The following is a 27,771-nucleotide window of genomic DNA, read 5'->3' as shown; positions in this document are numbered from 1 at the left end:
AAATTAAGATCTGATGAACACGCTCTAGCCCTAAAAGCAATTAGGTTGAGCTTAATAAAAATTTACCATATGTTTATTGAAAGTCATTTACCTGAAAGGTACTTTTCTTGGTACTTTGAGAGACAGAAAGAAATAGTATCTACCTTTATGGAAGTAAGACAAGGGTTAAAAACACAGGTCTAACTAAATAACAATCTAACAGATAAGTAATAAGCGCCACAAAACCTTTACACCCAACAAAGGAAGGGTCTAACCAGCTAAGTACAGATGCTTCTAGCAGGAAACAATCACCCTGGCTAAAGTGAGTCCTAAAAGCTTTTCAGGGCAGTCAAGTTTTCCATGCAAGGAAGCTGTGTCTTCCATAGATTCTTCCATAAGAAAGAAAAAGCAATGACTCAGAAAGATGTTCCTGGTAGAGAAACAATATTTACCAATGTGTGGAAACAAGTAAGTGCAAGGTATAGTTAAGATATCCTGAATAGACCAGTATTTTGTTATTTTTTGTTGTTGTAATTGGTTCAAGTTTAATAGAAATAAGCCTTCAAAGGGAAGTTAGGACTTTGAATGCCATTCAAGGAATTGGGATTTTATGATTCAAAGGAGAACCATCGACATTTTCACATTTTCATGTACTAACCAGAGGCATAACGAAAATCTTCCTAGAAAAATTAACCTAGAATGACATATATAATAGACTGGCATAAGGTAGACCATGGAAATAGGGAGAAGTGAGATAGCTGAAAATACTAAAAAGAAAAAATAATACTTTTTAAATATACATCTTCCTGAATGGATCTTAAGTAGTTGTGACCTAGGCAGGGATGTGGGAACACCACATTTCATCTTTAGTCCATGGCATATTCTAAGAGTAATATCTTTAACACTTTTATATACAGCTGACTTTGAACAAGATGGATTTGAACTGTGTTGGTTCACTTACACATGGACTTTTTAAAAAGATAAATACTGCTGCTGCTGCTAAGTCATCCCAGTCGTGTTCGACTCTGTGCGACCCCATAGAAGGCAGCCCACCAGGCTCCCCCGTCCCTGGGATTCTCCAGGCAAGAACACTGGAGTGGGTTGCCATTTCTTTCTCCAATGCATGAAAGTGAAAAGTGAAAGTGAAGTCTCTCAGTCGTGTCCAACCCTTAGCGACCCCATGGACTGCAGCCCACCAGGCTCCTCCATCCATGGGATTTTCCAGGCAAGAATACTGGAGTGGGGTGCCGTTGCCTTCTCCAAAAAAGATAAAAACAGTACTATACAATTGACAGGACACTCTACTTCCCCGGTGGCTCAGACAGTAAAGCATCTGCCTACAGTGCAGGAGACCTGGGTTCAATCCCTGGGTTGGAAATATCTCCTGGGGAAGGAAATGGCAACCCACTCCAGGATTCTTGCCTGGAAAATCCCATGGACAGAGAAGCCTGGTAGGCTACAGTCCATGGGGTCACAAAGAGTCGGACATGACTGAGCGACTTCACTTTCACAATTAACAATTGGTTGAATTCAAGGATATGGAATTGGGAATATGGAGAGGTTACTGTGGAGATTTGAGCATACTGGAACCAATCCCCTGCCGATGTGAATGGATAACTTTATATGGCTTTTTTACTGCTTGGGAAATCAGTAGCCTTTCCTCCCATATTGTTCCAGGATCAACTGTACTTTCTCTTCTTTAATAAAACAAACTTATGAGCTTAGGACTGGGATGTGTTAGACTGATATGCTGTGTCACTAGTCAGAAAATATCTTTATCAGAGATGGACTGTGAAGTTAGCAACAAAAATACTCATAAAAATCTGTCACCAAAACATGAACTTGCCTCTAATGATTTAGAAAGAGAATGTTTTTGAGGATTAAAAAAGTCATACCTCTGTTTTGTATCTTGACTGAATCAATATCAAAATCTTATCACTATTATAAATGCTTATAATAATGTAACATAGCTTTGTAAGATATTGCCATTTAGGGAAACTGGACAAAAGGTAATGGGATCTTTTTGCATTATCTCCTACAAACAGCATGTAAATCTAGAATTATCTCAAAATACAACACTTAATTAAAATACAAAACAAAAACTGTCATGTCGGGGAGTATGACAGAAGAGACAAACCTTTGAAATTCAGAAGTTGATGAAAAAAACAACTGTTTAATCAGATACCTTGGTCCTTAGGAAATATTCTTGAAAGCAGAAAGAGTTTTACTTTCCCTTTATAGGTGAGAGAAACAGGTTTGAAACCCATTTTTTTCCTATCTTTTAAAAATTATGTAATAAAACATAATAAAAGAAGTACATAAAATGTTGTGTTTTTAAAACAAAGAGAAAAGCTCTTATAACCATCACCAAGGTTACAGCACAGAATACTGCTAAGTACCCCAGAAATTTCCTGTGACTCCATGATTCCAACCCTTCCACCCACCCTTCCACCTTACCAACCAGTTGGAGGGTGACAACTAGGTTGACTTTAAGAAGCATGTTCTTACTTCTCTACCTAGGAAATCATCCCTAAACAAAGCAGCTTGTGTGGCTTTCTACTTTGTATTTGAAATCAGATTTATGCATTTTTTTTTGCATATTCTTTTGCTCGACATAACATGCCTGGATTCTCTTCATATTGTTAAGGATAGCCATACTTCACTCATTTTCATTGTTGTATAATTTATATATCTATTCTACTGTTCATACTTAGATTATTTCCACACTTTGGTTGATAGATCAATGTAGCTATAAGCATTTTTGTACATGTGTCCTGAGGCTCATGTGTACAAGTTTCCTAGGGTATAGAATTTGGAGTGGAGTTGTTGGGATATATTTAACTTTACTAGACAAAACTCAACTCTTTTTCAAAGTGCATCAATTCCTATTAACACTAATAGTGTCTGTGAGTCATCATTCTATATCATCTAAAAGACCACATACAGTTACTCTGTTAAATTTTTGCGAGTGTTTTTTGCATAAAATATTATCTTGATTTGGTATTATTTTTTATTTCCCAACTTATAAATGAGACTGAGTACATTTCTTTAGAGCTATGGTTTTACTCAATGACTTTCAAGTAAGCAAGAAAAAAATGAGGGCAAGCTATATACTGACATGAAAAGATGTTTACTCCAGATTTGTCAGGAGGAAAAATATCAAAGTACAGAAATATACATTTATGGGCAATCATTTTTAAGTGTCTATTATATGCCTATACATGTACATCATTATTCATTCAACCAACACAGTATGAAGCATCTACTACGTTCTAGCTGCTACTGCTAAGTCACTTCAGTCGTGTCCGACTCTGATTCTTCAGGCAAGAATACCAGAGTGGGTCGCCATTTCCTTCTCCAATGCATGAAAGTGAAAAGTGAAAGTGAAGTTGCTCAGTCATGTCCGACTCCTAGCGACCCCATGGACTGCAGCCTTCCAGGCTCCTCTGTCCATGGGATTTTCCAGGCAAGAGTACTGGAGTGGGGCACCATTGCCTTCCCCGACTATGTTCTAGGTACTCTCCTAAATGCTGTGGAGAACAAGTAAGCTGCAGACCTAAGATTAGAAGGCCAAGTGGAAGGCGCTCCAGCTGGTGGCTGCCCTTTCATGGAATTTCTCTCACTGCACACGGCCATTCTCTCATGACTACCTGTTTAAAACTTGGTCAGGGAGCTCACATTTTCCAAGTCTGTATTTCCTCCTCAATAAAATTAGGGCACCAGTCCCTGCCTTGGTGGTCTGACTGATTGAACGTGAGAATCAAATGAGTGTATATGAAAGTCCCTTAGGAATTAAGTGTCATGAATGCAAAGGCATGAGCTTAGACCTGTTCCTTTCTTCCAGGGTGAGTTCAAGCCCAGTCTGTTATAAGAATCTCTCCTTAGACTGTCCCTCCTACTCTGCTCTGTGTCACAAACTGCACATGGCTTGTAAAAACAAATAATCTGCACACCTCTCAAAAACACACTTGAGACAAATCTGTATTCCTTACCTGTATGCTGTCTGCCACCACCTAGCAATTTCTCTTTTTTTTCTATTTCTTATTTCATATTGAAATATAGCTGATTAACAATGTTGTGTTAGTGTCAGGCATATAGCAAAGTCATTTGCACTGATACATATATCTATTCTTTTCCAAATTTTTTCCCACTTAGGTTATTATGTAGTACTGAAGAATTCTTTGAGCTATACAGTAGATCCCTATTGGTTATCTATTATTTTAAATATGTATAGCAGTGTGTACATGTCAATTCCAGATTTCCAATTTACCCCCCAAATTCTTCCCCCCAGTAATCTTAAACTCATTCTATAAGCCTGTGAGTCTATTTTGTAAAGAATTTCATTTGTATCATTTTTTTAAGATCCTGCATATAAGTGATATATGATATTTGTCCTTGTCTGACTTTCTTCACTTAGTATGACAATATTGAGTTTCATCCATGTTGTGGCAAATGGCATTGTTTCATTCTTTTAGTGGCTGAGTAATATTCTATTGTATTATATATGTACCACATCTTTTTTATCCATTCATCCTACCACCTAGCAGTTTCTTAAATGTGTTTGCTAACTCTTTATGTAATATTCCTCCTCTACCCTAGTCAAGCCCAAGAGTGCAGTGTGAAACAAACAGCTACTTACTAAAAGCTATAAAATAATTTTTGGAAAAAAAATCTATTGGGCTTTGATTTTCGGTAATCCACTAGTGTAGTAATCTGTTGTCATTTATTTGCTAACTCATGTCCAACTCTTTGCAACCCCATGGACTGTAGCCCACCAGGATCCTCTGTCCATAGGACTTCCCAGGCAAGACTACTGAAGGAGGTTGCCATTTCCTTCTTCAGGGAATCTTCCTGACCCAGGGATCGAACCCATGTCTCCTGCTTGGAGGGATATTCTTTACCACAGAGTCACCATAGTAATCTAATTCATTGGCAAATATTTATGGAGGAGGTACTTTGTGTCAGGCATGCTTGGAATACAGAAGTGTTCAAAACAGTCCTGGCCCCTGCCTTCAGAAAACTTTCAATCTAAGTGAGAAGACAGACTAAAAGCATTATATGTATGTAAAGCTGATTAACAAGAAAACCAGAAGAAAACATGGGGGGTGAGGGAGGGAAGGCAGATACTAACCTAGTCCAGGTATGCTAGGAGATAAGGCTTATTTGAGACACTGATCTTTGAACTTGCACGTGAAGCAACTTCATCAAAAAGAAAAATTTCATAAACCGTTATTTGATTCGTTATAATAAAAGTTCATAATAATAAATTGAAAGCTTTCAATAACATACAAGTGGATTGCTATTTAAAAATGAAATATTACAGGAGTATTAGATAAACAACCAGCATCTAGAACTTTCAAGCACGGCTATCCTTATTTACTTTAAAAATGTCTACTGTGCCAAAACAAAGTGCCACAAGATAGAATTTGTTTGATTACTTATTTGCTTTTGTCAGCCTCAGAATAAGGGAAAGCTTTTACATTTATCCCACACCCAGTTCCCCACCCCACTGCCAAATTCTGTGTGTGAAGAGTGGATTAAATGAGATTTAGGCACCAGTCAGGATCTCAGTAGAAATCTGATGACAGCTAAAATGGATGATTGAGAAAAGTTTAGTGCAGGCACTATTTACAGAGATGTGGGTAGAGTTAAAGGAAAGCAGCAAGTGATGATAATGCATCCCCAGGTAGTAACTGTCAGGACTCCTAGGGGCCAATAAATATCCGTACATTTGCAGAGTAAAGGATGAGAACAGACTCAGGAAGCTGGAAAAGAACTGGAGTGACAGGAAAGGGCCACTGGATAAGAGCTGTGGCCTTTGGTGGAGGAAGGCCACCCTGGAGCCCAGAGCCTGGTAGAAAGTTCTGAGACTCTTCTCTGACTCTTTCATCTCTTGCTGTTGCTGCCCAGGGACAACCAAAAGGAAGAGAGAGAGAGAGGAAGTCCACTGATGCTGTGAGTAAAGGTCAGTCTAGTAGGATGCAGGTCTGAGTGGAGGAAAGTACAGGAAGTATTTAAAGAAGTCAAAGAAAAATGTGCAACATAAAAATATTAAAGGAAATTATTATGTTGCATTGTATCATATTTTTGTGCTTTTTTTCTTATTCTCTTGTGCTAATAATCAGTAAGATAGCTATGAGAAGATAAAAATATTATGCTGTGAGGTACAGTATATCAGGTTATTTAATGCAGTTCTACAAATTCAGTTCTTCTATGGATAATCCACAAAATGGATACTTAATTCCCACTGGCCCACTATCATAAGCAGTTTGAAGTTTATCACCTTTCTCTTTCCATAATGGTAGAATTTTTAAGGTGTTTAATTTTCACAGGGAAGCTGAATCATAATTGTCCATAAAGCACATCCACTGGGATATATATCTTTGTGCCTCTTCATCAGGTTATGTCAAATTGTATTTCCTAAGGTGCCCAATAGGTTGTCATATATAACCAAGGAAATTCAATACAAGTACAATATGATGTAAATTTAATACAAGGTATCTCTGTGTACACTGAAGAATTCTGTTTACTGTAAGAATTAAACAACAATGCTTTAGTGTGTCATAAAAATAACATGCATAGTGAATATAGATGCTCCAAACATATTTGTTTGTTTTTTTTCCAGCTCAGTGTGGCAATGTGAATATCAACTGAGGTTTCCCCCCAAGGTCCGGATGATGATTGAATGTGGCAGATATTTCCCTGTGTGAATACTTGATCCTTCAATTAAAAAGGAAAAGAGAGAACAGCTTTCACAATGTGGAAGAATGCCTTATTACCGGTATGCTCTCCTAAAAATGGAATCAACAGAATCTGAAAAAAGACTGTGCTTGGGAAATTCTACCTGACAAACTGATGGGAGGTGTTTCATAAAAGTTACACAAGGTTTGCTCAAAACTGTCAAGCCATTTTCCTAAGTGATTCACCAAATTCTATAATCCGTTTCTTCTATGAACTATCAGCATTTGCAGGAAAGAAAATAGATTCATACTCAGGCTATTTAAACTTAGTTCAAAATAAAACATTAAAAACAGTTAACCCTTAAAACCAGACAAAAATCAGGACAGAGATCTTAGAAATGTAGACCGTTGGCTCTGAGAATGAGATACTCAACCAGGAAGAGTATCTTAGAAAAATTCTGTATATATTTTCACATGGCTACATGGAATCCTACATTATGAGCATTTCTACACAAAAAGTAGAAGCAGAAAGGTTTGATGAATAAAATCACGTATTTTTGAGTCATTCACACTTTGTTTTATATTACATTCCTAATCAACTAGCTATCTTGCCTACAGTAATTAAGTTGCTTAATATTTATAAATTTGAGTTTCTGCATCTGAATGTTGTACCTATTTCATGGGCTAGTTATGAAAGTGAAAGTATCTGGCACATAGTTATAAATTATAGCTATTACTATTATTAGTATTAGCAGAAAATCAAATACTTCTTTTTCTGCATGGTAGAGCACTTAATTAGCACTTACCCATACACCTTCATGTATATACATTTAAAATTTTATTTCTCTATATCCTTTCCTAAGGTGAAGGACAGCATATACAGTTAATTGGTATGCATACCACCCATCCCTATAAGTGATATATATTAATATATGCTCAAAAAACTGAACTAAATATTCTTTCAATAATGTTCTATTGTCTTCATGGTATTATGCATAAATAAGCCTGCAAAAATAATCAACTTCCTAAAATTTTTCTATTTTTATTGTAATTATTGCCACTTCCCTGATACATATCTGTGTATAAACTCTCACAAAGCTGGGTCAGTATAAAAGGCTGAACTAGTAAAATGTTTCCATAGGCTTCTCAAGCATTGTTCCTTTTCTCAAGGAGACCCTGGGACCCTTGTCTAATGGATGCTCAGACCTCATGCCCATTCTGTCTTTAGCAGATCATGATGGCAGTGACAATATGATAATACAGCCTCCTACACTGGCATGTAAAGCAGACCCAGCATGGTGTGCTGTCTGTCTCTTTTCAGCACATCTAAGAATCGCCAGGCTGAAGAATTCATATGCCAGATGCCTGGGTCTCTAATATATATTTTGAGTCTTCAGCAGGCCATGATGGAGAAGCGTTTCCACTCTTTGAAACCACCCCACCTATATTACATAATTATAAGATGCATTGTCAATACGTATTTACATGTACTGTATGTGTATGCTGGTGCTTCTCACATCAACACAATTACTATTTTAATATTGTCCTTTGGATCAGTAAACATTAATCCATCTAATAGCTATTTAATATCCATCTCCTCCTTGATTGGCATCCTGCCAAACCTGGAGACTTAGAACAGCAAACAAGGTAGATAGAATCCACACCTTCATGTGGGTCACAGTCTAACATAAATTTACATAGGTAAAGACAATAGAGAGTTACAAGAAATTCTAAGTATTAATAAAGGATAAGAATTTAATTTTTATACTTTTAGTATTTTAAAAATGCATACATTCTAATCAGTTTAAAATGTTACCAAATATGCTAGACATGGGCTTCTCTGGTGGCTTCAGTGGTAAAGAATCCAACTGCCAATGCAAGAAACATAGGTTTGATCCCCGGGTTGGGAAGATGCCCTGGAGAAGGAAATGGCACCTCACTCCAGTAGTCTTGCTTGGAAAATCCCATGGACAGAGGAGCCTGGCAGGCTACAGTCCACAGGGTCACTAAGAGTCGGACATGACTGACACTCAACTACAACAACATTATGCTAGACAGCGAGGAATACGTTTGGTAGAGTCAGATATCCATGCTGATTTTAGCAAAGTAGACCTCAAGTGGGAGGAATAAACATATTTCCAGACTCTATGACTGAAGCTTCTGAAGGAGATAAAGCTCATGAGAATTTGGAAGCTCTCAAAAGCATAATTCTAATCATACAATTGTAATCTACACAATACAAGTCACACATTTCTTAGACAGTAACGCTTTGTGCTACATTTCATTGCAGGCTAACGGTATGACAAAGAGAGAATCAAGATCCTACAGAATAAATGGTTCTTATCCACCTCAGACCAAAAAGTAGCTCTTTTCAGAGGTTTTAAAATCCTGCCTGTAGTCGCAGCCTACAAAGAACACCTCTGCCAGGGCGAGTGTGGACACAAAGGGCTATGAGTAAAGAAAAGGAGCTGGAGTGTCACACCACCATTTTGTGTGTGAAGCAAGTCACCAGAAGTAAGCAGGACACATTTGAAGGAAGCAGAGCCTTAGGTGTGAATCAAGTGATAATGACCCAGTACTTAGAGAATGGACTTGGCAGTCTAAAGCAATGAATACTAAGCAGCATTCTTTACGATAGCAAAATTATGGCAACTTAAATGTCTATCAATAAAAGATGGGTCATATAAGCTGTGGTTTCATTCAGTGGGATTCTACTCTGCCTTTCAAAAGAATGAAGCTGAGCTACACTTAACTGTTATGGAAAGATGCTTCTACCACACTAGGTAAGAAAAGGAAGTTGCACAACAAGACAAATAGTATGAACTCATGGTTGTTTAACAATTTTGTGCATATCTCTTTATGTGACAAGTAAAAGTTTGTTGATTGGCTTAAACTAACACAGCCTTTAATCTTAATTTTTTTTTCTGGTATATTTAAAGTTTAATTGCATTCTATCATATCCTCCTTACATTTTTAAAAATTTTTGTTGAGAAAACAGAATATGAAATTTACCATCTTAAGCATTTAAATGGACAGTATAGTAGTATTAATATTAATTGCAGACACCTTGGTGGGCAAGATCTCTAGAACTTTCTCATCTTATAAAACTGAAACCTTATATTCACTGAACAGCAACTCTTCATTCCCCTTCCCGTCAACTCCCAACCCCTGGTATCTACATTCTATGTATTTGACTACTTTAGATACTGCATATATATGAAGTCATGTCATATCTCTCTTTACATGACAGGTTTTACTCAGCATAATGTTCTCAAGCTTCATCCATGTTGTAACATGTGATAATGTCCTCCTTTTTTAAAGGTGGAATAATATTCCATTGCAAACATATGCAAGATTTTATTTATCCATTCATTTGTCCATGAACATTGGGTTCCCTCCATCTCTTGACTATTGTGAATAACTCTGCAATGAACATGGGTGCACAAATATCTCTTCGAGATCCTGTTTTCAATTCTTTTGGCTAAATACTCAGAAATGGGATTGCTATATCATATAATAACTCTATTCTTAATATTTTGAAGATTTTTCCATACTGGTTCACATAGCAGCTGCATCAATCTGCATTCCCACCAATAATGAACAAGGTTTCTAATTTCTCTTCGTCCTTGTCAGCACTTGTTATTTTCTGTGTGTGTGTGTTTTTTTTTAACAGTGATAATCAACATATTTTTAATGGAGCACTGATTATATGTCAGGCACCATTCTGACGCAAGAGCAGCTGGGATAGCAAAGAACAAAAGATGCCAGAACAAGAAGAATTCTCTCAGAATATGGAGCATGTCCCGAAGCAAAGAGCAAACTTCCTAGCACACGCTGTGGAGTGGGACCTGGCTGTGGAGAAAAGAAGAGAATGGAAGCAAATAAAGCGAGAGGCCATTCTCCTAAGCCCCAGGAAAGGATTTCCCCAGGCTTTAATGAGCAGGAGCTGATTGTTTAAATCAGAATCAGTTTTAAAGCAGAGAGTCTGTTTCCTAAGCCATGCTGGCTAAGGGTTACCAATTGCTTGATGGGTAAAAACTGGATATTTATACAACACCTTTAAGCTTTTCATATTTTGTCATTATTGTTATTCAGTTGCTCAGTCGTGTCCAACTCCTTGTGACCCTGTAGACTGCAGCAGGCCAGGTTTCCCTGTCCTTCACTATCTCTCTGACTCAATTCACGTCCACTGAGCTGGTGATGCCATCCAACCATCTCATCCTCTGTTGCCCTCTTCTCCTCCTGCCCTCAGTCTTTTCCAGCCCTCAAAATATATATATTTTGTCACACATAGGTATGCATTTAGAAATATTTCTTATTACAGAAAGTCAGTTTACTGTTTCTCGACATTTGTTTCTCATGTTTATAAAGTGCTAATAAAATTATCTGTTTAGGTATATGACTGACCAATAAAGTCAAGATTTTGTAGCCTAGTGTGTGCAAAATCAGACAATCAGTACCCGTTACACAGTATGCCAGTCTAAATGTGCATATAAACCTGGATGTACCTCAACTTTTATTTTGACTGTGCCATAGGCATGTGACCCTAGTTTCCTAACCAAGAATTGAATCCATGTATCCTGAAGCGGAATCATGGCGACTTAACCGCCGGACCTCCAGGGAAGTCCCTAGCACTAATCCAGCATTTTGAAGATAACAAGTCAATGGGGTATTTATGATTATTCACATCTTTGGTTGGAGCACTAGAATCCACTCCTCCAGTCAGTGTCCCCCAGATGGTTCTACTAATCAGACAGGTTTGAGAAAATCATTTGAAAAGGTATCTTTAGTAACATAAGTTTGAAGCCTATTGTCCAATTGTATTACTCTTCTGCAGCATATTCAGAAATGAAAAAGCAACCATAAGGCAGCTATATTTTAACATGGACCTAGTTCCATTATGTTTGCACTAGGCATGCTTGTGAAGTTGCTCAGTCGTGCCAGACTCTCTGTGACCCCATGGACTGTAGCCTACCAGGCTCCTCCATCTGCGGGATTTTCCAAGCAAGAATACTGGAGTGGGTTGCCATTTCCTTCTCCAGGGGATCTTCCCGACCCTGGGATCGAACCCCAGTCTCCTACATTGCAGGCAGATGCTTTACCATCTAAGCTACAGGGAAGGCATGCTTGAGAAGAAAAAAATTTTAAATTCTTAATTCAAATGCAAAATCCAAATTCTATAAAGACCAACCCTAGTCCCAGACTCCACATAGCTAAAAAAACATATTTTGGGAACACACATTTCAAACAAATACATTTCAGGAACTGACCTGTAACTACTTCTACCCTCTCTGAGAGTCAAAACTCTATAGTATATATGCCATTGATTAAATGAAATTTTCACAAGAAGCAACTAAATGAAATAAGTATTATTAGGTCCCAACAGAAAGTACTCCATTGTGCTAGGCTTCATGAAGGAAAAAAGAAATAAATGATTTGTCATCCGTATCATCATCTGTTCGGGCTTCCCTGAAGGTTCAGCAGTAAAGAGTCTACCTGCAATGCAGGAAACAAGAGATGTGGGTTTGATCCCTGGGTCATGAGGATCCCCTGGAGTAGAAAATGGCAACCCCTCCTTCTTATCCCATGGACAGAGGAGCCTGGGAGGCTACAGTCCATAAGGGTTGGAAAGAGTCAGACACAACTGAGTGGGCACACAGTACACGCGCCATCCAGTAAGAGTGCTGGACATGTACTCAGATAAATTTGATCCAAGGATGAATGAGGTATGTGTCATGATGAAGGCAAGGGAAGAGGTTATATGGTCAAGAGAAGATGCGAAGCTTGATTTACATTGAAGAAAGGGTGGAATGATTTCATAAAATAGGAGGCCTATATTTAGCCCCAAGGAGTGAGTTAGGTTTCTCCAGATAAAGATGGAGAGATGGTTGGGATTGTTAACTCCAATTTTATAATCCAAGGAAACTGGGCTTCGTGAATTTAGTAAATTTTCTAAAGTTACCCACTTACTTCTCATCAGAGATAACATCTGACTCTAGGCCTATCTGACACCATACCAAAGATTTTCAACCCTACACCAAGCTGTAGGTATCCCAGGCAGCCAAAATGGAAAGCATGCTACAAGGCTGTACCAGTGCAGGCTGAGTAACAAGCTGGGGGTGATCTGAATGTCTGACTAAAGAATCTGGACTTTATTCTTTGGGTGTTTAGGGGGATGTGTAGGAGCTTTGAAAACTGATGAAGTGACAAGATGTTCTCTAACCATCAGATTATCTTTCTCTAGACAATGGACAATTGGAATAAAACACTGGAAAATTTGAGGAGAATGGGGAGATAAGCAGTGGAGAGAAGAAATTTTTTTAAATGAAAACTATTACTAAAAAAATCTAACCATTACTCCATAATAAAAGCTCTGAAACTCTGATGTGATTAAACAAAAGACTTTAGAATGAGCAAACATGTTAGCACCATTCTTCTAAATCTCACAAATTCTTATTGTTCAATGAATATATTTTAAAGTTGCTTGTAAATATATAAAACATAATACACAAAAATTCTTGGAAATGTAGAAAGTATTCTCTAGTCAACCTGGGATTCTAAGTTCAATGATAGTTGCAACACAGATTAGGATGAAGGGAAGTGTCTGTTCAGTTTAGTTCAGTTCAGTCATTCAGTCGTGTCCGACTCTTTAATACTATACAAATCATATAATAGCATTTAAGAGCAATCCAGTTGGGGTAAATCATTAACATTTTCATTGCCATCTATGGACTGGAATTCTCTGTGGAGCACAAAGCATGATAAGATTAACCGTTTAAGTATCAAACAGATACTCATTTTTTTTTCATTAGGAAATTTGTAATAGTATAGGGATAACTTCAAGAGTAGAGATAATCACTCACTCTAATTATTAGAGCTCTCTCCATTACCTCAAATATATCTCGTGCATTTGCCAAAAGTTTAATTAAAATGAGATGACTGGAATAATTAATATCATAGTAAACATAAGACAAACTAATACAATTGTAATTCTTTTTCTTTCTGGCTACACTAAAAGAAGCCATTTCAATTTTCAGTAATGAGTTACTTAAAACAGTTTCTATGATATTAAAAGTCTTCTTGATATTTGTCGCAAAGAGGAGCAAAATTTGACGTTATGTAAGCTTGTCCAGTGTGGAAAAATGACACTATGCTGGCTGTAAATTAAAGATATTTCCAACAAATTAATAAAGCAACTTCCATCCCAAGTTATTACAAATTCTTTAAATAAGATTTTATTTTAGCACACTTTAACTGGCTGATCTAATTCTCTAAACTATGTAAAGGCAGATATATATCACTTAGAAATATATACAATCCATTTCAAGTCAAACAAGAATAAATGTATACATACTTAATGTATGCATTGCTCAAAAACCTCATGCTGAAATATTTATAAATAACATATTAAAAATACAGAGTTCCAAGTGGTCTCTTTTAAGATAAACTTATTAAAGCAAGAGCATTTTGAAATACAATATGTGCATGAACTTTCTACCTCCCTACTTCTCCAAGAAAGAAGTAATGACTGTCAAAAACAGAAAGTCATTGAAAATATAATGTCACTCTCACAAGGGCGTTCTTTGGGAATCCTGGTTTGTTCTCTTCACCTCTCCTGGAACGTAGGAAACCATAAGATGCAGTACATAAGAACTATCAAAAGGGAGCACTTTTGAGCCACCAAAACTGCATGTGAGCCTAAAAACCACAATCTTCCAACTACAGACAATGATACTATCTCAGGTATTTTATGTGCTAAAATGATCATTAAAAATTAAGCACCACATATAAGCTGCCATTTAGAATATTAATTTACCTTTGCTAATCATCTTTTTAACTTGAGGCTAAAAGAGTTCACTTACCATTCGGATACTCAGGCTCAGTCCAGGAGATGTTAAAGGAGTGAGAGGAGTAGGGGTTCACTCTGGGAGCCGGCACGCCTTCAGGGGTCCTCTCCTCAGTCAGGGCCTGGCTGGCCTTACTTACTGTGCACCCGCCCCCTGTGCAAGCCTGGACAGAGAGGCAAAAAAAGCACATATCACTCTGGGGCCCCAAAGTTTAGATGGGCATTGAAGAGAGAGAGTTCATTATAAGAGTTTCAGACCCTTTGAAATAATGCTCTCTCTGTCCCCTACCCCCAAATAAATTTGTTTCAGTGCTGAGGTGTAACATTTAATTAGTTTGCTTTTTAGGGCATAAGATAGCCACCTCCTAAAACTAAATAATAACCCAGAGTGTAAGAATGTATGAATTATATTTCAAGTTAGAATCTAGGGATAGGGCATATATTGGATAGTCACGATGAAATTATCCTCACAGAAATCTTCCTAGAATGACTCAAATGAATACATATCCATGAGAAAAATAGTAGAGAGTGAATGCTACTTCAAGATAAAAAACATGATTTCTACAAAAAAAAAGATACAGAGAAAACATGTGAAGTGCTCAGATGCTCAGTTGTGTTCAATTCTTTGCAATCCCATGGGCTCCTCTGTCCATGAGATTCTCCTGTCAAGAATACTGGAGTGGGTTGCCATTTCCTCCTCCAGGAGATCTTCCTAACTCAGGAATTTAACCCACGTCTCTTATATCTTCTGCATTGGTAGGCAGATTCTTTACCACTAGTTGCTACTTGGGAAGCCCCAGTAGTGTGAACAATATGTTTAAAGTACGACACAATGTGAAATCAAATAAAACAATATTTCTCATAAATTTGCAATGAAGCAGTTGAATGACCGTTTAGTGGCTTAAAGGGTGAAGTCATTAACTGATGTGTCAGAGGAATTGAGCTTCATCACATGGCTAACAAACTTAAACTGACCACAGAACCCCTCAGTTCCCTAATGAAGGAGGTATAGTAATGCTAGAAATGGAATCATGGATGTTAAGATATTCAGAAACTTCTGTGTGCATTTTCATTGTAAACTGCCAATAATTCCAAGTAAATGATTCAGTCTATTAGGAAAATATCATCCCTCATAACTTATTGGATAAGCCTTTCTCCAGAACACAGAGTTTTTCCAGCCTCTATCTGCTAGTAAATGTTAGCCATTATGTCTTTACATAACAGCTATTTGAAAACTAAAGTTTTTTCCAGTACCTTTAAAGTCACAACTGTAATTATACAAACAAACATACAAATCTTTCAAAAAGCACTAAATTTCATCAAGAGCAGCAAGAAAATGAAGCAAAATCCTAGGACAAAATATAAAGCAGGCAGTTATTCATTTTCATAGCTATGACTAATAGTAAAAAATGAAACACTGGGCTTGGATCTTGCTATTCAGTCAGATATTGAAGGGATAAACTTTTGATACTTAAAGCAGTTGGTATTTTTTTCTAAAGACAGAAGAAAGCTGACTGACTTTTGAAGGTATTTTCTTATATTGAAATATACTGCTTATAAAATGCTGCAAATAGTTGCACATTTTTCACTAAAAGTGACAGTAAATGGTCAGTAGACGTGGAGATCAATTTCACTTCTTATTGTAAGAAGACAACAGGAACCCATGTCATGAATATAATTTCTCAGCATAAGCAAGTTTCAGAGGAGCTAAACTGTGGCCTGGGCATGAAACTGCATTAAGACTGGGGACCTAATTAACCTCTGTGGGTTTCCTCCAATGCTCAGCTGTGGGATGTGCATACCTATGTAAGAGGTAAACCATACTCCTCCTGAGAACAGAATCTTTGCAAATAAAGAGAAGTCAATTGAGCTTGTGATTCAAAACTCCAGGACATGTCACTGTTTGCCCAAGAAGAAACTACCTGAACATTAAAACAGAAAAATTAAGACAAAATATTTCCAGTGTGCTAAAAGTCGACCAGAAAACATAGCAGAAAAAGAGGTGTTGTAAGACAGTTATTGAAGGAAAATCATCAAAGGAACATCCTTTTCAGTTCATAGAAAGAGATAAATCCATCCACTTGGATCCTAGATTTTGTTTTTGTTTCCTTAGGAGGGGAAAAATGTTGTAGCATGTTATTCTGAAACTCAACCCACACTGGGATTTATTTCTGATAGTCTATTTGTCACTATTATTTTTCTTATTCATGGCCTGAGAATTTCCCCCTGCCAACTCTTCCAAAGAAACACTGTATGTTCTATGTTTCATTTCATTGTGTGTGTGTGTATATATATATATATATACACATTTAAAACAGAATGTGAATTAAAATTTACTTTGTTTGTTTTGAGAACTTTATGGAATAGAAAATTCTGGAATAAATGAGGATGTCCTCCGGTTTGGAAGGACTGTTTGTTGGGCTGTGTCATCAAAGACTCATAAACTAGCAACTTGATTAAAAAACCTCTTCAGGCTTCAAGGAATTTGGAGAGAATTCTTCTCGTAAATCAACTCGAATTTTCAAAGGGGCTGCTAAAACAACAGAATTACCTGCAAAATATTATATTTTGTTCTTTTATTTCCCCACATCCCTTTTGCATGCATTTAGAGGGCCAGGTGAGTAGGGTATCTTAGTTCCTTCATAGAGAAATAAATATTCTTAAAGTTGCTTTTGGTCTAATCTAACTGATATTATCTAAATGAAAATGAACCAATCAGTATCTTATTTGACCTACCAGCACAACATTCAATGTAACTGAATGCTGACTAAAATTTTGGCTTGGAACAGCTAAACAAAATTTTGCACTTGATCAAAGATGTCTTTATGAATTGGCAAGGTCTTTGAAAGCCTATGAGATATTAAAATAAGGTGTTTCACCCATCTCCTATCACTTTTATCAATTACAACCATGTTGTTTTAAATTGAAAAGTCATACTACTACCCTGCAATGAAGAATATCCAGTCCCAATAGGAGATTCAATTTTGGTACAATAAAATGCATAACTAATAAAAGTGTATCAATTATTTTTGAAATAATGAATATTAAGAACATCCAAAACTAGCATTTTCTTTTACTACAGTTTGTTTTCAGATAAGTAGGGTCTGATGATGTTAAGAATGTAGCATATTTTAACATATGAAAAAAAGAAAAAGGCCGTGTTATCTAGAAATGATCTTTTGAAAATTTAAAGCTCGTCATCTCTAAGAATCTGTCCAGGAAATATACTGAACACAAACTTCATCAAGAGGCAAATGTCTAGCAGTAATATGACTATTATCAAACCATATATACCTTGATACCTGCCTGTCTTACTGACCTCCTTATTTAATTGCTGGCTTACTATCTTTACTAGGAATTATGACACTTTGCAATACCATTTGTTAAATGCAGCGAAATATTGTGCTATTTCTTCTAGGACAAAGAGCATATATTTGGAAACATGCAGTCCCTACTCTGACATTTTATAGCAAGTTACTTGATTCATATCAGGTCTCAGATTCTCTGTGAAATAAATATTCTCGGTGTTCATTCATTCATTCAAGAATCATTCATGAGCTTCTTTTCCAGATATTGTGCTTAATTCTGCAGACAGAACTTTGAAATATGCAGTCTCTCCCCTTTGGATTTTATAATATAACATTAAAAAGCCTAAGATCATGGCATCCGGTCCCATCACTTCATGGCAAATCAAATGGGGGAAAAGTGGAAACAGTGACAGATTTTATTTTCCTGGGCTCCAAAATCCCTGTGGGTGGTGACTGTAGCCATGAAATTAAAAGATGCTTGCTCCTTGGAAGGAAAGCTATGGCAAACCTAGAGAACATATTAAATCGCGACCTAGCTTTTCTGACAAATGACCATATAGTCAAAGCTATGGTTTTTCCAAACCTTTGGAAAAGTCATATACAGATGTTAGAGTTGGACCATAAAGAAGGCTAAGTGCCAAAGAATTGATGCTTTCAAAATATGGTGCTGGAGAAGACTCTTTTGAGAGTCCCTTGCACAGCAAGGAGATAAAACCAGTCAATCCTAAAGGAAGAGCTTCCATGATAGCTCAGTTGTTAAAGAATCCACCTACAATGCAGGAAACCCTGGTTCTATTCATGGGTCAGGAAGATCCACTGGAGAAGGAATAGGCTACCCACTCCAGTATTCTAGTTCTTTCCTTGTGGATCAGCTGGTAAAGGATCCCCCCACAATGCGGGGGACCTGGGTTCGATCCCTGGGTTGGGAAGATCCCCTGGAGAAGGGAAAGGCTACCCAGTCTAATATTCTGGCCTGGAGAATTCCACAGACTGTATAGTCCATGGGGTCACAAAGAGTTAGACACCAATCAGACCGGACTGAGTGACTTTCACTTTCAATCCTACTGCTACTGCTAAGTCACTTCAGTCGTGTCCGACTCTATGCGACCCCATAGACGCCAGCCCACCAGGCTCCCTCGTCCCTGGGATTCTCCAGGCAAGAACACTGAAGTGGGTTGCCATTTCCTTCTCCAATGCATGAAAGGGAAAAGTGAAGGTGAAGTCACTCAAGGAATTCAATTCTGAATATTCATTGGAAGGACTGATGCTGAAAATGAAGCTCCAATACTTTGACCACCTGATGCGAAACTCATTGGAAAAGACCTCGGGAAAGGGATGAGGGCAGGAGAAGTGGGTGACAGAGGTTGAAATGGTTGGATAGGATCACCGACTCAGTGGATACGAGCTTGAGCAAACTCCGGGAGATAGTGGAGGACAGGGAAGCCTGGTGTGCTGCAGTCCATGGGGTCACAAGGAGTCAGACACAACTTAGCGACTGAACAACAGGGAAAACTACACAGAACCACATGAAGTAACATACCTGCTCCAGTCTGGAGTAAATCATATGGAACCAGCATGTATTTTTCTCCAATGCCTGCCGAAATGCTTTGTATCTTTATGTTTTGTTTCCTAGTCCTTAGTCAATATGCTAAGACTATCTACAAAGGCAGCTCCACTTGGCTGAGAACCTGATCTCCATCTATTAATCTAATGACCTTGAAAGCGAGTTATCCTGTTGAAAGCGTGAAATATACACGAGTTCCTCAATTAACCAAGATGAACCTAAAATGTTCTGGTTCATTTAATTTACCTGTTAACAGAGTTAAAGTAAAAAACCTTTTAGTTGAATACTTTCTGAAAATACGTCAGTGTATATTCTGCCCTAAAAACACAGTGAAATAAAAAATAATATGAGCAAATTTACTTTCCTAACAAGACTTAGGGCAAAGACTCTTGCATCTTTATGACATCTTCATCAACATTATTCAGTGGCTGACAGGTCTCCTTTGACTTCACAGAATATTATTTGGGGTCAACTTTTTAGCATCACAGAATTTTAGGGCTCAAAGATACATTAAAAATCACTTAATTCAAAGTCCTAATTTTAGGCTTGAAGAACATAAGACTCGGTGCAATTAAGTGAATTTTTCAGGTCATTCAGTTAGTGGCAAATCTGAATTAATATTCAAGAAAGTGGACTCCCAATCTAATTGTATTTATTTTTCAAGGTATTACAGACTTATAAAACATAGGAGATTCAGGTGGGTCTTCATTTACTGTGCAAAATATCCTAAAAATTGTCTTGAAAGTAGAACTTTGTTTCATACCCTTTGCCTCCTTCTAATAAAAGCCAAGAGTAACACAATTGCTGTTTAATTTTGCTTGTTTCTAAGCAACAGGGGCTTTTCTTGTTTTGATATCACCACTGTTTTGAAATGATGTGGATTTCTGTATTAGCTTTTGAAAATCAAGTTAATACACTTCTTATATCTTGGGTGAAAAAGCTAAGAAATTAAATTGCTGATTCAGAAACCCATCTGTGTGCTGAACACCTAGGCACATGGAGTCAGTTCTGAAAAGAATTTTTAACATTGTCTGATTGCCCTTGTTTTGTGGTGTCAGGCCAGACAGTTAGCAACAGTTGAATGTAGTTTATTTTCTCGTGGTATAATATTTAGAGCATTCAAGAGCATGTTAAGTAAAATGAATGCATACACAGTGTCTACATAAATGTAAATTTATTCATAATCAAGAGCAGAATATTTTCTATGGCATTTATCAAGGCAAATATCCTTATATAGGTATTGCTATAAAATGAAGAGTGTGTTTAAAACAAATAGGGACAATCTCATGTTTATATTCAGTTATTTTCAGATATGCTATTAAACTTAAAAAAGATTATATTTCATCAAAAAACAAAGGAAACTACTGAGTATAAATTCCACAGTAATATCAAGGTCTTTTAAAAGATCTTTGTGTAAAAGTGCTATTTTGCATTAAAAAAATGCTATTGCCTGTCTAAACTATGTTGATGCTAGGGTTTTAGTAAGTGACTGTTATTTTGAGATAGAAATGTAATGTAAACCAGAATATAATAACAATCAAGAATATTTGAGGGTCATTTAAATCTTTATTTAAAAATATAAGATCTACATTTTCATACCATGCATTGCTTTTTGAATGAATACAAGCCCCATCGGGAAATAGCCCTAGTAATCCAAGCATTTTCTGAAAAGCCCCTTATGACATTCTACAAATAATAAAAAAAGAAATAATTTCTGATAATCCCAAATTAGATTTGGAAAAATCTCCTGTTTCAGATGGTTATTCTATCATTTTGCATAACAAAAAACAAATACATAGGTATTAGATCAGCAATATTTTCACTTTGTATGTGAAGCGAGTTTTCAGTGTAAATAGCAATACAAGAGAACTTTTTTTTTTTTAAGTGAGAGATGGAGAGAAGATGAGACAAAAGGGGAGCAGCAAGGAGAATGATGAGGACAGACAAAGTGATAAAAATAAAGTGAACTTACTGCCAGTTTGATGAGATATTTATTACCAGGTGAGAGGTACTGCAGAGTGTGATCCTGAAAAAGTTCTGTGTTGTTATAGATGACATCCCAAACAGTAAAATCATGTGTGTGATTTGAAATATATAATATATAGCGCTCCAGAATTCCATTTACTTTTCTTGGTTGTTTCCACCTGGGAATGAAAAAATATAGCATTACAATCATCATACATTCAAGTCAAATCTGAAATGTGCAGGATTTTTTAAAGACACATATGAGCTTGGATTTATGCCATTGTAAAGAAACACACTGAGAGCTCAAAAGTAATTCACTTAAAAAATACCAAGTAGTTATTAGATGTCTATTCTGAAAGGTACAAAAATAAGACATAGTGCCTGTTTCTAGTTATTTATCATTTTAATTAGCTAGTAATACAAAAATGTAGGAGTGAGTGCTTGATTTTGAACTCGGGCCATGGAAACAAATATTAATTGGTGGGAACAGAGGTCTTTTAAGCTTCAGTTAAGTACTGCAATATACCTTGTACCTCACATATTAAGAAATGGATAATAATCAGTATTATCAAAAAATAATCTGAACATGCCAGTATATGAAAGCATCTCTCTGACTTCAACTTCAGGGGAGCAAGACAGTCCTATTTTATAATCAAAAAGAAAAAAAATTATGCTAATTCCAAATTATTGCAAATAATGCTTCACATAAAAAAAAGCCCAGGACAGTCATGAAAGTGGTCAGTTTTTTCCTTTTTGAAGTTTGCACAGAATCTACGTACATGTGTGGCTCAGCTTGATTGCATAAAGACAAAATGGAAATTAAGTTGGCAAGTGATAATCAAAGATTCCCAGAACCACTGAACTAATCACTTCTGTGCATTTAATCACAATAAAATTAATTTTATGTCACAAACCCTTCCCTTGATTGAACTCACTGGGATTCTTGCATGAACCAGTATGTGATAGGGATGATGTTTCTACTTACTGAATGTATACAGTTCTAGAATCCAGGACAGTCAGAATTGGGGGATCCACGTGTTCTGGTGGCAGCTGTGCGGTGGACAGTATGACCAGGGAACTGTTTGTACATCCCACATGTGTACAAGCACTGAGCAGAAATTGGTGGGGCGTAAATGCTGCTAAATCTGTGGGGGCAATAAGAATTGATTTACTATCATACTTTTTATTCAAGAGATTTCACTTATCCTCTACTTTCTTACATCTTAGAACTGTTAAAGTAAAGCTTAAAATAAACATCAATAGCCACACAAATCAATAGTAATAAAATATAGGCTGTTTTATCCTTTAAATATACTATGGTTATTTTTAAATAGACAAGTGTCAGTCAGACTAGGTTTAATTTTTTCTTTTAACAGTTTGACTGTTTTCTTGGTTGTCTATGACCAGGTAAATCATTTTCTGAGTTTAGAGTTAGTTCAAGGGCTCTGTTAAAAAATAAATGAGACATTTAAATTATTTTTAAAGTATATTTGAAGACAACAGTTCTGGTTTTTGAAATGCAAATACATAGCTTATAACAGTGACTTTGCTCTTGTAATTCCTTTTGTTGAATTTTTTCTTCTCTCCACCTGACCAACTGCGTGTTATTTGACCTTCAAATTGTCCAGGCTCAGTGCAAATGCCAAATTCTTTTTTAAGATTTCACCAGCATACTCTGCTATGACCCTTGGCAGAAGATGGAGCTATTGTCCTCTCCTTTGTATCTCAGAGTTTTGCACACACTTTTGGCATAACACAACACTGTGTCATAATGATTTATTTCCATGACTATCTGATCCATTAGACTGAACGCTATAAAGGAAGCAATGGTGCTATATTCATTTTACATCCTCAATATCTAGTACATGCCTGTACACTTGTTTGAATAAATGAAAAAAGAATTAACTAATGACATGATCTAGATACAGTAGAGCTAGGTATGAAAGCTGAAAAAGAGAACTGGGCTAGTACTCTATCCAGTAACACTCTCCCTGAACTTCGTTAGTACTTCATATCTATCTGGCTCTCTGAAAGTGAAAGTTGGTGACTCATGTCCGACTCTTTGCGACCACAGGAACTGTACAGTCCATGGAGTTCTCCAGGCCAGAATACTAGAGTTGGTGGCCACTCCCTTTTCCAGGGGATCTTCCCAACCCAGGGATCAAACCCAGGTCTCCCTCATTGCAGGTGGATTCTTTACCCGCTGAACCACAAGGGAAGCCCAAGAATACAGGAGTGGATAGCCTATCCCTTCTCGAGCAGATCTTCCTGACCCAGGAATAGAACCAGGGTCTCCTGCATTGCAGGTGGATTCTTTACCAGCTGAGCTACCAGGAAAGCCCATCTGTCTCTCTAAAAGAAACTATATTCACTTGCATTAAAAGAAGCTAATCTGTAATTTACTAATTCAATTCTGAAATATCCCAAACACTTTATTTAGAAAGGTATTCAATAATCATTTTGTTGACTGAATCTAAGCAAAGTTCAGTCAACTTTACCAAGACTTAAACATGTCACATTTTCATACCGCTAGAAATAATCATTATTTTCAGGAATACTTTTGAAATAAGGTAGTTACAATGTAAGCAACACATTTTCTTTAAAGATCATTAACCTTGAACCATTACAATTTCATGTATAAAAGATGAATGAAATGCAACCTAATTCAGGGAAATAGATTTTGCATTGCACTGACAGCAAAAGTAAACTGAAAAGAGAACACTTTTGATTTTCATGCAAAGTATAATCAATTGGTTAAACATGTAGGTCATCAGAATAAAGGCAAAAAAAATTTTTTTACACTAAAAATAGCTACTCTAGAACAAAAGGTGATTATCAAGAAGAGACTTATAATGCTTTTGATTAAACTTGTTTGCTTCACAACTTTATCTTACAGGTCCTTGATGGTACCAAGTTGAGGCTGAGGCAACACAGGCAGTGGGGCAGGGGTCGGGGGTGGGGTGGTGGTCAGAAGATAAGTTATAAGAATACTTTGAAGTTGGTGTTAAAACAGCAGGATACAGGATGCTTGGGGCTGGTGCACTGGGATGACCCAGAGAGATGATATGGGAAGGGAGGTGGGAGGGGGTTTAAGGATTGAGAACCCATATACACCCATGGTGGATTCATGTCAATGTATGGCAAAACCAATACAGTATTGTAAAGTAAAATAAAAAAAAGAAAGAAAGAAAGAAAAAAAAAAAACAGCATGGCCTTGCCAGACACTTCTGAGAAATGGCAGGGACAGCTACACTGTGTGCGCACAAGTCAGACAGAACTGAGGTACTTTCATCTGGAAAAACATTCTATGAAACTTATAAAGTTAAAAATCATGATAATAATGGCCTCGGAGGCCTTACAGAGAGTAACTATTATTTACTGTGGGAAAACTTCATGCAAAAAAACATGTCCTACTAGCAGGTCCAACCCAAATATTGGGTTGGTCAAAAAGTTCACTTAGGTTTTTCATACTATCTTAAGGAAAACCCTGAATGAACATTTTGGCCAACCCAATGCAATGTGTAATATGTTAACATATTATATCTCCCATTTCCCTGTTTTTGTCATCTTTTCCTTCTGATTCTCAAGAGCTTGGTGACTGCAGCCTTTCAACCCTCCCATCTGTCTGAATTCCCTACATTTCTGAGAAAAGGAAGCTGGGGATTTGACTTAAAAGCCAGTTGCAGGAGCAAAACCAAGGAGGAAACAGAACCTCGAGGAAAGAGGGAATCCCTGTTGGGTAAGTACTACCAGAGAAAAGCTGTTATATTTGAACATGAGAATACAACTGTTTTCTCTGAAAACATACCCTAGCAGGAAACCGTTTTCCATGGGGCTGATTCCAAATGACTTTGGAATATTTTACATGACAATGTCTCCTAGCCATACCAAAGTGTCTTGGTCAGCTGCAAACCAGACTGGATGCTACGATGATCTTTTGCCAGTGAACTCTTTGTGGTGGGCAGTTCTTGCTTTCTTACATTCTAGCTTGTTGAGGCAGGGATTTGGTTACCTACTTTGCAATCGGTTAAGAAGTTGTAGCATTCAATGGCGGCCCAAGACATATTTGTATGTGTTTGCTGGCACAGACTTGCATATCCAAGTAGTCCTTAGTTATCCTGAATAGTATCACCTTATCAAGTGTCTTTTTATCACAGAATGCCCCATTCTTCTTTACACTACAGTCTCCATGCTTTGAGGGTGACCTTGATCACAGAACTCCTAAACTCATCCAGAATACCTGCCTCGAATGGGAGTATCTTTCTGTATTAGTTCCAGGATTACTCTCTGTGCCTGGATTCTACTCTGACAAAATATGCTCCTCCATAGGTAGGGAAGCATCCACGTATATGATGGTCAGGACTGAGGGGGACCAGGATGAGGAGGTGGACAAATAGGGTCACATTGCTAGAGAAAGCCAGTATGGCTTGTGACCCAGGCCTGAAGTAGAAGATGCCAACTCTTATCAAGTCCTCCACTCATAGCTGGGATTTACTTCCAGACTATTTAAGGTAATAAGAAATTGATGGATGAAAAAGTTGTTGCATTTTAGGAGTTAGCATGGCTTTAAATTGAATGTTGACTAGGTTTTAAGGATATCTATACATAAAGTATGAAAAGTGCCAAAAGTGCCACAGAAAACATAGAACAGAGCAAGAAGCAAGAGTGCACAGTAATTTTAAAGGCAAGAGTCAGGGATGTGAGCTAAGTTTGCTGTCATAATCATTTTGATACATATGTGAGTAAAGTCATAAGGCTGTACACCTTAAACTCAATTATTGCATGTCAATTATATGTCAATAAAACTGAAAGGAAAAGAAAAAAAGCATGAGTCAGTGGAGGCCACAGCAGCAAGATGACATTTTGAGCAAATGCCTGGAAAGAATGAGAGTAACAGTGGGGGGGATTCTAAGCAAAGGACTATTTCAGGAGAGGGAACAAGCTAAGCAAAGACTTGGAAGGAGGAACGTGACTACCACGAACATGGCAAGAAGGCCAGTGAGGCTGGAGCAGAGCAAATGAAGCAGCAAGAAGTGAGAGATGACATCAGAGAATTAATAAGGGGGAGACCGTATGAGTGTTGTATGCCTCTACATGGATGTGGAGTTTTAATCTGAGAGAATCTACTTAGAAAGCTATGAGAGGGTTTTGAACAGAGTAGTTGCATAGTCAGATATGGATTTCATGAACACCACTCTTCAATTTTAGACAGCTTTATTATATGTCTTGGAGAAGATCATCTTGGCTTGAATACCTGGAGTGACTTATTATCTTCATGAATTTCAATGTCCAACTATCTCCCCAGATTTGGGAAGTTCTCAGCTATAGTTTCCTTTGATAAGTTTTTTGCTCTTTTCTTCTTCTCTTCCATTTCTGAGATTCTGTGATGTATAAACTGGTTCTTTTAATGGCATCTCATAATTCATGTAAGTTGTCTTCACTCTCTTTCATTCATTTTGCTTCTCTGACCAGATGATTTCAAATGACCTGTCTTCTAGTTCACAAATTCTTCTGCTTGGTTGAGTCTGTTCTTGTATTTCTTTACTGAATTTTTTGATTGTTCTTATGTTCTTTGACTCAAGGATGTCTATTTGTTCTGTTAAACAATTTCTATTTCTTTATTGAGCTTCCCATTTTGTTTATGCATTGTTTTTCTAACGTCATTTAGTTGGCTATCTTCGTTTTCTTGTAGTACAGTGTGTTTTCTTTTTTTTTAATGTTTAATTAATTAATTTATTTATTTTTTATTTTACTTTACAATTCTGTATTGGTTTTGCCATACATTGACATGAATCCACCACGGGTGTACATGCGTTCCCAAACATGAACCCCCCTCCCACCCCCCTCCCCACAACATCTCTCTGGGTCATCCCCGTGCACCAGCCCCAAGCGTGCCGTATCCTGCACTGGACATAGACTGGCAATTCGATTCTTACATGATATTATACATGTTTCAATGCCATTCTCCCAAATCATCTCACCCTCTCCCTCTCCCTCTGAGTCCAAAAGTCCGCTATACACATCTGTGTCTTTTTTGCTGTCCTGCATACAGGGTCATCATTGCCATCTTTCTAAATTTCATATATACGTGTTAGTATACTGTATTGGTGTTTTTCTTTCTGGCTTACTTCACTCTGTATAATCGGCTCCAGTTTCATCCATCTCATTAGAACTGATTCAAATGTATTCTTTTTAATGGCTGAGTAATACTCCATTGTGTATATGTACCACAGCTTGCTTATCCATTCATCTACTGATGGACATCTAGGTTGTTTCCATGTCCTGGCTATTATAAACAGTGCTGCGATGAACATAGGGGTACATGTGTCTCTTTCAATTCTGGTTTCCTCTGTGTGTATGCCCAGCAGTGGGATTGCTGGGTCATAAGGCAGTTCTATTTGCAATTTTTTAAGGAATCTCCACACTGTT

General features: G+C 37.2%; 1 protein-coding gene across 1 annotated transcript in view; it reads right to left on the bottom strand.

Moving 5' to 3' along the window:
• USH2A (usherin) overlaps positions 1-27,771 on the bottom strand; it is a 922,740-nt gene that overhangs the window by 412,807 nt on the left and 482,162 nt on the right. The window contains exons 32-34 of the mRNA XM_040262869.1: positions 22,328-22,487; positions 21,350-21,521; positions 14,522-14,669 (exon numbers count right to left, since the gene is read on the bottom strand). Of these exons, the coding sequence (XP_040118803.1) occupies positions 14,522-14,669; positions 21,350-21,521; positions 22,328-22,487 (480 nt within the window). The remainder of the gene's footprint in view (positions 1-14,521; positions 14,670-21,349; positions 21,522-22,327; positions 22,488-27,771) is intronic.

Source organism: Oryx dammah, unplaced genomic scaffold, assembly GCF_014754425.2.
Source record: "Oryx dammah isolate SB20612 unplaced genomic scaffold, SCBI_Odam_1.1 HiC_scaffold_21, whole genome shotgun sequence".
NCBI lineage: Eukaryota > Metazoa > Chordata > Mammalia > Artiodactyla > Bovidae > Oryx > Oryx dammah.
Note: the sequence above shows the minus strand (reverse complement) of the source record. Positions and strands in the feature narration are given on the sequence as shown.